General features: G+C 36.9%; 1 protein-coding gene across 3 annotated transcripts in view; it reads right to left on the bottom strand.

Annotated features, from left to right (window-relative positions):
• WASHC4 (WASH complex subunit 4) overlaps positions 1-12,413 on the bottom strand; it is a 61,074-nt gene that overhangs the window by 34,096 nt on the left and 14,565 nt on the right. For all 3 annotated transcript variants that reach the window (XM_004053799.5, XM_055357877.2, XM_055357876.2), the window contains 4 exons: positions 8,534-8,657; positions 8,300-8,427; positions 7,373-7,533; positions 1,104-1,230 (listed from right to left, as the gene is read on the bottom strand). In XM_004053799.5, coding sequence (XP_004053847.1) covers positions 1,104-1,230; positions 7,373-7,533; positions 8,300-8,427; positions 8,534-8,657 — 540 coding nt within the window. The remainder of the gene's footprint in view (positions 1-1,103; positions 1,231-7,372; positions 7,534-8,299; positions 8,428-8,533; positions 8,658-12,413) is intronic.

Here is a 12,413-nt window from a genome sequence, read left to right as displayed (position 1 = left end):
ATGTCTAGAGTGACCGCTAAAAGAACAATAAAATAATATAGAATTAAACTAATAGAGAGGAGGAGAAATAAAATTAAAAATACTCCAAAAAAGAGCGAGAGAGGAAAAGAAAAGGGACACAGAACAAGTGAGACAAATACAAAGCAACTAGTCAGGTGGTAGTTTAAAACCAAATATATCAACAATGACATATAGAAAAAATAGTACTATGAAGAAAAAAAAACAAAGATTATCAGATAGGAGAAAAATATACGTTACTTACGGAAGACACACATTAACTATAAGGAGCCAGAAAGGCCACAAGTGAAAGGATCAAAAAAGATAATACCATGCAGACATTAATTAAAAGAAAACAGTTATAGTTAATATCACACAAAAGAGACCTACAACAAAAAGCATTACTAGAGATAACAAGGAATATTTCTTAACAAGAAAAGATCTAATTTACTAGGAAGACAGAACAATTCTAAACATTATATACTTAGCCTAAAAATACACAAAACAAAAACTACAGAACAAGGATAAACAGACAAATCCACAACAGTGGGAAATTCTAAGATGACTCTCAGTATCTGAAATACTCAGACAATATCATTAATCAGTATGACCCTCTTGTCATATACAAAATGCTACAACTGACAAATACAAATTATACATTCTTTTCAAGTGGACGTGAAATGTTTACCAAAGTTGACCATAGGCTAGGCCATAAAGCAAATTTCAAAATACTAAAATTATTTAATTATTGCTACAACTCAATAATAAAATAACTAGAAAATCCTCATATATTTCAAAATAAGGAAATCTTTCAAAAAGCCCACAGTTATAAGAAAAATTTAAATAGTTTGAAATAAATGACAGTTAAAATACAACATATCAAAACTTCTAGGATACAGCTAAATAGTCAAGTTGTGAAGGAATATAGAGCTTTGAATGGGTTATTAGAAAATTTAAATTAATAAGTCACACAGATCCCAACATAACCAAATCAATTTGTTTTAATAAACAAAAACATACTCTACCCTTTGTTCAGTTTTTTCAAAGTTTAACTTCTGTAAGTTGGATTAACAAAAAAATGATTCCCCGAAATAAGATGCAACTACCTGTATAAAAACATTACATCTATTGGTGAGATCTTCAGCAAATTTATCCATTCTCTGCTCTTTAGACAAAATAGATTCCATTTTCATCATCCATGAGCTCACAAAGACGTAGTAAGACTGTACATCTCTAACAAAGGAAAATATTGGGGTTACTCAGCAAAGAAAATTTACTTCCATTTCTTGATACTGATTGCAGTACATTATTTCCCTGCAGCAGTCATTTCATCTTTCTGGTTTTCAAAAGATAAATATTATATAGACATATATAATTTACTCATTCAACAAACATGCCAGGTACTGTTTCTCAGTACAGGTACTGAGAACACAACAGTGAAATCAGCAGTAAATAAAATGAATACAAATCCCTCCTCCCATGACGCTTACATTCTAGAAAGGAGAGCTGTATAAGAATGAAATCAGTAAGTAAAATTTTAAATTAATTAAAAAATACATACTACAGAAGAAATAAAAGCAGGGGAAAAAGGATAAGGACTGGGGTGGAGGTACAATTTTATATAGCGTGATCAAAGTAGGCTCATTGAGTAGGTGATTTTGAGCCAAAGTTTGAAGCAGATGAATGAGTAATTCATGCAAATATACGAGAATTGTAGAAAAGTGAATGACAAACGCAAAATCCTAAGACATTTGGAAATGTGTCTGGCTTGTTCAGGTAATAACAAAAAAGTCAGTATACCTGAAGCACTGTGAGCAGGGATTAGATGAGCGAGATACAGAGGGAGGGAGTGGGGTGATGGGGAAGGGATTTGTGGAAGGCCTTGCAAGGAGTAGGGATTTTGACTCAGAGAGACAGAAAGCCACTAGAGAATCTGAGCAAAGTAACTTGACCTAAGTTTAGTTTTAAGAGGATCTGATGAGTTGAAAATAAACTACAGAGGAGGCAATGGTAAAAGCAGGAAAACCACCTAGAAAGCTACTGTAATAATGCAGAAGAAAGAAGATGACAGCCTGAACCAGAATAGGAACAGTGGAAGTGGTCAGAATCGGACTATAAAAGCTAATAGTTATTGAATGCTTACTACATGACAGCTACCATTCCAAGCACTTTACACACACACACACACACACACACACACACTACCTCTTTCACCCCTCACATTAACTTTATGAGGCAGGTACTACAACCTCCAAACAGAACAAGAAACTGCTACACAGAGAAGTTAAGTAGGCACCAAGATCATAAGTTCAGCCAAGATTCAAGCTCACATCCAGGAAGCTTTCCCCTCCCAGAAAGACTAGGGCAATACAAAATGTAATTCTCTCTACTATTCGGGATGATTACAAGTACTAAATCACTCCATCAATGTTTCCCAACTCAGTCTCATTCCAGATGGGAACCTTTTTACATTCACAAGCTGTTTAAGCTATACTTTTCTTTAAAAAACTTAGTATGTGGCCGGGCATGGTGGCTCACACCTGTAATCCCAGCACTTCGGGAGGCCGAGGCAGGCAGATTGCCGGAGGTCAGCAGTTTGTGACCAGCCTCGCCAACATGGTGAAACCCCATCTCTACTAAAAATACAAAAATTAGCTGGGTGTGGTGGCACACGCTTGTAGTCTCAGCTACTCCGGAGGCTGAGGCAAGAGAATTGCTTAAACCCGGGAGGCGGAAGAGATTGCAGTGAGCTAAGATCACGCCACTGCACTCCAGCCTGGGCGACAGAGCGAGACTCCGTCTCGAAAACAAACAAACAAACAAAAACTTAGTATGCAAAAATGGGCAATTCTCCTTTATGGAATCGGACCCTACCAACTCTTTTAAAATCTTCTTTAGTTACACAGGGTAAAGAAATGTCCCATTCTTACAGGTCAGAATCAGCTAAAGGATAGCTCTTCAGGGCAAGGAACTGAAGACACTCAATTACGTTTAGAATCCCACACTGAGGTCAGCAGCTAGCCATATTGCTGGGCAAACTGTCAATCTCAAGAGTTCAATCTAAAGAAGGATCCTGTCAAAATCTCTAATAAATGTGACTCAGGGAGGTGAAACCCCAGCACAAAATCTGAGAAAAACAGTTTCTACAGAGCCATAATTCCATTAGACGAAAAACACAAATAGTCGTACTTTGTGGCTTTGCTTAGAATGGTGCTGAAACATACTGTTTGACTTATGAATGATTCCTTTTCTAAAAGCCTGGTCCTTTTTTAAAAACAGACAGCACGGTCCTAGAGCAACACCTTCACTTTTGAGGAGGAGGTTGTGATCAAGACTCAGCAGGAATCCCATGTACAGGAGAGAACAGAAAAGTCATAAGCAAGGACCACAGAAAGAGACCTAGGCTAGACTATGGAACTCTCCCTGATGAGCAACTGTGTCAATAACACTATGAAGAAGGCAATAATACACAGTGAACAGCATTCAGCCAGCTTTAGGTAAGACTATAGGATAATGCAGAGGCTTTTATGTCACTTCTGCCCATCACTCTGTGATCACATCCAGATGACAGATGATCTTTACCTCTTATAAATATATAAAAACAAAATTGCTTCAAGTTTTAAAAAGCAAGTTAACTGACAAAGAGTACAAAAATCGCCAAATGTCCTATTGGATTGTCAGTTGCATTTCAAAATACAAACAGGAAAAATATCAAGGTAAAAAAACAAATCTCCTGCCCCAACATAAAGCACTAAACAGTGTCAACGCCTATATGTCAACATGGGGGGTTGAAACAAAGATTCAGACCTCTGTCCTCTAAAGGCAGTATTTTCCAGTGTTAAAGTGGTTGTGAATCAAAAGCAAAATGCAAAAATCCACAAACCTTGGACCGCAGTCAAGGAGGCAGCTGGGACACTGGCCACTTGGGGTCTGGTGTATAGTATGGGGGCAGGAAAACTGTTGCTCATTGCTCTCCATTGCTCCCTACTCACTTCCGTAAACTCTGAAGCCTGACCTTGGGACACCTCTTAGACACCCCCTCAACTTTCTCTAAAATGTCAGCACAAAGCCCATGCTGATCACATCATCCCTCTGACTTTCACTTTAGTGGAGTGAATTTTAGATTTCCTTGACATAACTGCAAAGAGACTGAAAAAGGTAACTGTGCCCTTCATCTTCATGGAGTTCTGTAGTAAAGAATTTAGAAACAAAATCTCATCAGGTGACAAGTCTTTGAAAGTCAACTTATTCAACTGTCCACTTAGTAAGACTCACTTCCCACAGATCTTGGACTGACAGTTATCTATATTCTGCCTACACAGCTTTAGTGAAGGAGACTACAGAGCAGCCTACATAACGCTACCTGCTGCAGAGGCACCAGAATAGGACTGGCACTGGTTTGAATGCCCTCTCTGACATGTACTTAGCTGTGTGACCTGGCAAAGTTCATTTCTCTAAGCCTCATTTTATCTAAAAATGGAATAAAAATGGTTTATAGTAGTAGTTAACAGCCTGGGCTGTAGAGTTGAACTGCCTGCATCTGCCACCTACTAGTTGTTTAAACTTGGGCAAGTTTAATCTCTGTAGGGTTTTCTCATCTACAAAATGGCAACAACGGTATCTACCTCATACAATTTTCTGATCATTAAAGGAGGTATGTGTTAAGTTCCTGGAATACCTACTAGCGTATAGTAAGCACTCCATAAACATTAATTGTTACATTTATTATTTTCTGCCGGAAGGCTGTTACATGCTTTATGGAACATGGTATGTTTAAAGCTATTAGCATAATGCCTGCCATAGAGTTGAGAGCTTCATGATGTTGGCAATTATTATCATTACTATCTGTCATCTTCACCTTTTGGTTTTAGTTTAGCCTACTGGGGCCACAGAGATCAAATCTGTTCCCTCTTCATTCTGAATGCCCCCTCAAATATTTAAAGAAACCCACCACATCATTCCACAGATTTCTCTTTTAAAGGCCAAACTATACAGACACTAACAAAGAGAAGACAAACAAGAAGGCATAGTTCTCAGACCTTCTGACATCCTGATCAGCTGCATCTAGGGATGCTGCAGTTTGTGACCCTCTCAAAACATGGCACCACCAAACACCAGCTATGATCTGACCAATAAAAATTCCATGGAATATACCTGGGTTATGAAGTAATCTGCACAACAAACCCCCATGACACATGGTTACCTATGTAACAAACCTGCACTTGTACCCTGAACTTAAAAGTTTAAAAATAAAAAATAAAAACAATTTTAAAAAGAGGCCGGGTGTGATGGCTCACGCCTATAATCCCAGCACTTTGGAAGGCCGAGGTGGCGGATCACCTGAGGTCAGGAGTTCAAGACCAGCCTGGCCAACATAATGAAACCTCGTCTCTACTAAAAATACAAAAATTAGCCAGGCGTGGGCGCGGTGGCTCACGCCTGTAATCCCAGCAGTTTGGGAGGCTGAAGCAGGCAGATCACAAGGTCAGGAGTTCGAGACCAGCCTGACCGACATGGTGAAACCCTGTCTCTACCAAAAATACAAAAATTAGCCGGGCGTGGTGGTGGGTGCCTGTAATCCCAGCTACTCGGGAGGCTGAGGCAGGAAAATCACATGAACCCAGGAGGCGGAGGTTGCAGTGAGCCAAGATCACACCACTGCACTCCAGCCTGGGCGACACAGGGAGACTCTGTCTCAAAAAAAAAAAAAAAAAAAAAAAATGTAGCTGGGCATGGTGGCAGGCACCTGTAGTCCCAGCTACTCGGGAGCTGAAGTAGGAGAACTGCTTGAATCTGGGAGACAGAGATTACCGTGAGCCAAGATAACACCACTGCACTCCAGCCTGGGCAACAGAGCAAGACTCGGTCTCTAAAAAAAAATTAAAAAAAAAAACAAAACGGAATTTAATGCAACTATCAATTCCCATGACCTAGATACATGATGAGTACCCCTCATCCAAAATGGATGGGACCAGAAGTATTTCAGATCTTGGAATATTTGCATTATATACTTACCAGTTCAGCATCCCTAATCTGAAATCCAAAATGCTCCAATGAGCGTTTCCATTGGGCATTACGATGGCACTCAAAAAGTTTCCAGTATTGGAGCATTTCAATTAGGGATACTCAACCTGTACTATAACTAACTAGTTTCCACAACCTGGGTATTAGAGTTATTAATGTAAGCTAAGTATGTATTGGCATTTTGAGTAACTCCATCACACTGTTACAAAATATCAACATTCTAAGAACTAAAATACACACATTTTTCCCCACTTACTGCTACTCAAATGGAAAGATAAATCTCTACATATACCTTGTATTACTTAATTCAGCTCTTTAATCTAAATCTAAACATTTGTTTTTAATCCCTCTTCAACCCTGATTTAGGATATCTACTAGAGTTCTGAAATGAGTAGACCTGCCTGTATCTGTTGTAGTTTTCCACTTTAATCAGAGGACATGGCAGTACTAAAAATGACATGCTCTTCCTTCCCCCAATGTATAGTAGTGATCCAACTTCCCTTTGATAGTCAAAATCAACAGAAAGTGGGTAAGTATCCCCATTACATCTTTAGCCATATCACAAACAAAAATCTGTCACCAGCATGGGGCTAGCGGCAGAGTCCTATGTCATTTCACAAAAAGCTTTATCCAAGTTAACGTGATTTTAGCCATGTACTCAAGAAAGAATGTGCAATAAATTAATTGTTGAAGCTGGGTGATGGGAACGTAGGGGCTCTTTATACTATTTTCTCTACTTTATGTATATTTGAAAATTTACACAATAAGAGATAAAAAATAAGGACGTATACAAAAAATAAGGACGTAAAAAAAGAAGAAACAAAGAGTTAAAAGTGTGCCTTTGGAGAGCAAGACTGAAATACAGGAAGGAATTGGGAAGAATTATATTTCCCTTTAAGCTTTAGCACTTTTTGATGTTTTATATACATGCATATACTATTTTCATAAAAATAAAAATAAGGGGGAAAAAGGAAGCACATCAAGAAAAACTCAACCTCTCCCAAAATCACCATGGACACACAATGTTTTTAATGTCATCAAATGATATCTACTGCAACAAAATATGAGACTTCATTTGGACAAAAAATATTTAACACAGATGATAAAAACTATGTATGTACGCATTTGTATCCATAAAGTATAATCTGTCTACATCTTAAATTGACTTTAAGTGTAAAATATTCTTTACAAAAAACTTCTAGAAAACAAATCTCCTGGAAATTGCCTGACCCTTACTTATCAAGTACATTTAATCTTATAATTCAAATGGTACTATACATTAAGTGTTAGTATAATCTTTGAAAATAAAGGATATCTAAATATTTTCATTATACTTGTTTATAAAACCTACTTGGTAAGTGATTGAGCTTTCTGTTGTAGAAAAGTATCCCTGTGTATTTTAATGGCTTGAAGACTTTTTCTGTCTAGCAGTTTGGCAGCTGCTGGTATTTTCTGGATCAGAAAATTATCAGGAAACCAAATAATATTAGCAGTTAGAGTGATGGCTGGTACCTGAAACAGAAAAGGGAAAAGGGGAAAATTCATTAAATGCAGGCTAAACAACAAGCTGTTTAAAAGTTCTATAATACACATGGAAGACAACTGATTTCAAGAAAAAATAACCACAAAAAATACTTATTAATATATTATGAGACAAATATCTTTCACTGTGGCAGAGTTAAGGCATTTCTACATCTGGTGTTGAGCATGACAATTTTATTCACCTGAATATTAAATAACACACACACAAAACACCCTCTCATGGACTGTCAGATAAAAAAATGCAACAAAAGAAACTTGAATCTTCATGTCCTTTAGTTTCATTCTATATAAGTATATAAGTTTTTTAAAAAATTGGCTGAGTTATCATAGTTACTATCACTTGATGTTACACACAAACTAATCTTTCAATTTTGAAATCAGATACCACATTATGAAAATAGCAAAGACATAGAAAGAAATATATTTTAAATTTCTTCATCTTCAGTAATGAAAATCAGTGGCAAAGAAAAGGAAAAGAAAAAAGTCGTATTAGTAGCACTAAGAGAAGTTGTACAGGAACAAATCTGAACACTATCTACCAATATGTAGTAATATGATGTAGAAATATGACGTATTTTCATTCACTAAGTTACTTATTTCTGGAATACTTGAATTTTACAAGTGAATACTTTTAAATTATTTTTGTAAACAGGAATAAAATGCATTTTAAAATATTTAGTTTTATCTGTAATCTTTTTAATCTACTCAAATTGAAAAATAAGTTTCAAGTTCTTACCTTCTTACAAATGTCCAATAAAGACTTATAAAACTTTTTATCAATAGTTCGAAAAATCTGAAAGTGCAATACAAAGAGTCCACAAATTCCAACATACTTGTCTCTCTGGTCAATTTCAGAAGGTTCTCCTTACAAATCAATAACATAAGAGAAAGCAGAACAAATATACTTCAATTATGCTTTTAAGGAAATGCAAATTTTATAAACAAAAACCAAAAAATGCGATTACATTACCAAGTTTGGCTTCTACATTTGCAAAAATTGACCGAATACTATGTGCAAATTCCTCAGCAAAAGTACTATTTTTTGACACAGATACTCCTCCATTGAGAGAATCAAATTGTTGTTCTATACAGGCCTAGACAGGAAACATTGAAAGAGAAATTCAGACTCTCAATAATAAACGATTAAACATTTAAATATCATACACTAAATATAGTGTATGATAAATTTCTATACTCATCATTTAAATTTTACTAAAACTAAAGCTCAGGTTCTTAATCTAATCTAATATTTAGATCTTTGTGAATGAAAAATATATATGTATTTATATATTTGGGTACTAGTTATGTGAAAGTAATAAAATTGAACCCAAATCTATAATCCTGTATAAAGAGATACACACGATGTTCAGAGATGTATAAAAGATAAAGCCTATTTTTTATTTTACTTTGCACTTTTAAGACTAGAATTTATGTTTTCTGTTTACAATTACTTTCCTAGCACTTTATTATAGCATGTATAGAAATGTCTTCTGGAAAAAGAATCAATAACAAAAAAATTATCTTCTTAACCTAATGAACTAACATTTAAATTGATATATAGTTGACGCTTAAACATAAAGTTAGGGACACTGACCCTCGTGCAGTCAAAAATCTTCATATAACTTTTGTCTACCCAAAAACTTAACTAGTAATAGCACACTGTTGACCAAAAGCCTTATGGATAACATAAGTCAATTAACACATAAATAGATTAGTATCTACATATATTTTATGCATTCATGACATACCTAACTTTTCCTCAAGTTTTTTTAATGTTTCTAGGCTATGCCATTTGTCTGCAAGTTTTTTTCAAAATGTTGCTAATGTTCAAAAAATTTTCTAATACATTTATTGAAAAACAATCTGTATATAAGTGGACCCGTGCACACTTCAAACCCATGTTGTTCAAAGGGTCAACTGTAAACAAGAGTTGAGATCAATCAGTTAAAAACTGTGATCATGTAAAACATAAACTAAAGGTAACCTTGAAGTATATTATAAATGGAATATAATGCAATTTCGAGTGGAACCTGCTTAAAGCAGCGCTCTCCAACAGAACTTTCTGTGATGATGGAAATATTCTGTATCTGTGCTGTCTGATATAACTAGTCATTAACTATATGTGGCTATTAAGGACTTGAAATGTGGCTAGCGTGAGTAAAAAAGTGAATTTTGTATTTCATTTTAATTTATTTACATTTAAATAGCCACATGTAGTTAGAAGCTACCATACTGGACTGTGCAAACCCAAACTACATTCCCTGGGCCTGGGAAGAATTAAACAGACTTGTTAAGGGTTGTCTTAAAAACCTTAACCTGGCCGGGCATGGTGGCTCATGCCTGTAATCCCAGGACTTTGGGAGGCTGAGGTGGGCAGATCACGAGGTCAGGAGTTCAAGACCAGCCTGGCCAACATGGTGAAACCTCATCTCTACTAAAAATACAAAAATTAGCTGAGTGCAGTGGTGGACGCCTATAATCCCAGCTACTCGGGAGGCTGAGGCAGGAGAATCATTTGAACCCAGGAGGCGGAGGTTGCAGTGAGCAAAGATTACGCCACTGCACGCCAGCCTGGGTGACGGGGCAAGACTCCATCTCAAAAACAAAAACAAAACCAAAAAAAAACTAAACCTAGAGGTTAACAGCAAACACAATACAGGCACACCTCACAGAAACCATAGGTTCAGTTCCCAACCAGCACAAAAACATGAGTGACACCAATTTCCAAGGTGGGCAGATCACCTGAGGTCGGGAGTTCAAGACCAGCCTGACCAACATGGAGAAACCCCATCTCTACTAAAAATACAAAATTAGCTGGGCATGGTAGTAGATGCCTTTAATCCCAGCTACTCGGGAGGCTGAGGCAGGAGAATTGCTTGAACCCGTGAGGCAGAGGTTGTGGTGAGCCGAGATCGCTCCACTGCACTCCAGCCTGGGCAACAAGAGTGAAAGTCCGTCTCAAAAAAAAAAAAAAAAAAAAAAAGTTATATTTACACTATACTATAGTATATTAAGTATGCAATAGCATTATGTCTAAAAAAAAGTACATTAATTAAAAAACACTTTATTGCTAAAAATGCTAACATTTGAGCCTTCAGTGAGCTATCATCTTTTTGCTGGCCAAGGGTCTTTCCTCAATGTTGATAATGCTGTCATCAGGCTTTGTTGTTCCACTTACAGAGAACAGGCAAAGTAGAGTAATATTAATTTTTAAGGGCCCTAAGATTTTCAGAATGGCAAATGGGCACTGGCTTTCTTTGAAGCCAGGCATTGACTTTTCCTCTATGAAAGATGTAGGTGGCATCTTCCAATAGAAGGCTGTTATATCTACACTGAAAAATCTGTTGCTAAGTGTGGCCACCTCTATCAGTGATTTTAGCCAGATCTTCTGGATAACTTACTGGCTTCTACATGAGCACTTGCTGCTTTTGCACTTTAATGTTATGGAGACAGCTTCCTTCCTTAAACCTCATAAACCAACCTGTGCTAGGTTCAAATTTTTCTTCTACAGCTTCCCCACCTCTCTTAGCCTTCAGAGAATTAAAGAGAGTTACGGCCTTGCTCTGGATTAGGCTTTGGCTTAAACTAATGTTGCGGTTGGTTTGATTTTCAATTCAGTCCAACAAAACTTTCTCCATATGAGCAGTAATGCTGTTTCACTTTCTTATCATCTGTGTGTTCACAGCATTTTAATTTCCTTCAAAATTTTTCCTTTGCATTCACACGTTGGCTAGCTAGTCACAGCAAGAGGCCTAACTTTCAGCCTATCTTTGCTTTCCCCACCCCCCTAAAAGATGGAGTCTCCCTCGTCGCCAAAGCTGGAGTGCAATGGCGTGATCCTGACTCACTGCAACCTCTGCCTCCCAGGTTCAAGCGATTCTCCTGCCTCAGCTTCCCGAGTAGCTGGGATTACAAGTGCTTGCCATAACACCTTACTAATTTTTGCATTTTTAGTAGAGAGAGGGTTTCACCATCTTGGCCAGGCTGGTCTCGAACTCCTGACCTCACGTGATCTGCGCGCTTGGCCTCCCAAAGTGCTGGGATTACAGGCATGAGCCACTGCGCCCAGCCCTATCTCTACTTTTGATATGACTTCCTTGCTAAGCTTAACCATGTCTAGCTTTTGATTAAGAGACATGAAACTCTTCTTTTCGTTTGAACACTTAGAGGCCACTGTAGGGCTATTAATTGGCCTAATTTCAATATGGTTGTGTCTCAGAGAATAAAAAGGCTTGAAGAGAGGGAGAAAGACAGGACAAGAGCTAGCCAGTTGATAAAGCAGTCAGAACACACACAACATTTATCGATTAAGTTCATCATCTTACAGGGGCACTATTTGTAGCACCCCAGAACAATTACAATAGTAACATCAGAAACCACTGATCACCATAACAGCTATAATAATAATGAAAAAGTTTAAAATATTGCAAGAATTACCAAAATGTGACACAGAGACAAAGTGAACACATGCTGTTGGAAAAATGACGATGAAAGACTTGCTTGATGCAGGATTGCCACAAACCTTTAATTTGTAGAAAATGCAATTACCTGGGAAATGCAATAAAGCGAAATGCAATAAAACAAGATATGCCTATACCTAACTACTAAGATTAGATGTTAATCCTCAAATATTTTTATCCATTTACATAATTTTTCTAAAACTCCTGCTCCAAATACAACTAATATACTATTCATGTTGTTGGCTACTAGATACAGAAATATTTTAGTACTGTAACAATAATTTTAAGCCAAAGCACTTTTTAAAGAAAATTATATTCAACAGTATATTATAAAAGTGTCCTACTATAATTCTGAGCTTTGTCGTCTAATATGAGCCCCATTGTTACAGT

The sequence above is a fragment of the Gorilla gorilla genome, chromosome 10, assembly GCF_029281585.2.
Source record: "Gorilla gorilla gorilla isolate KB3781 chromosome 10, NHGRI_mGorGor1-v2.1_pri, whole genome shotgun sequence".
In the NCBI taxonomy this organism is placed as follows: Eukaryota; Metazoa; Chordata; class Mammalia; order Primates; family Hominidae; genus Gorilla; species Gorilla gorilla.
Note: the sequence above shows the minus strand (reverse complement) of the source record. Positions and strands in the feature narration are given on the sequence as shown.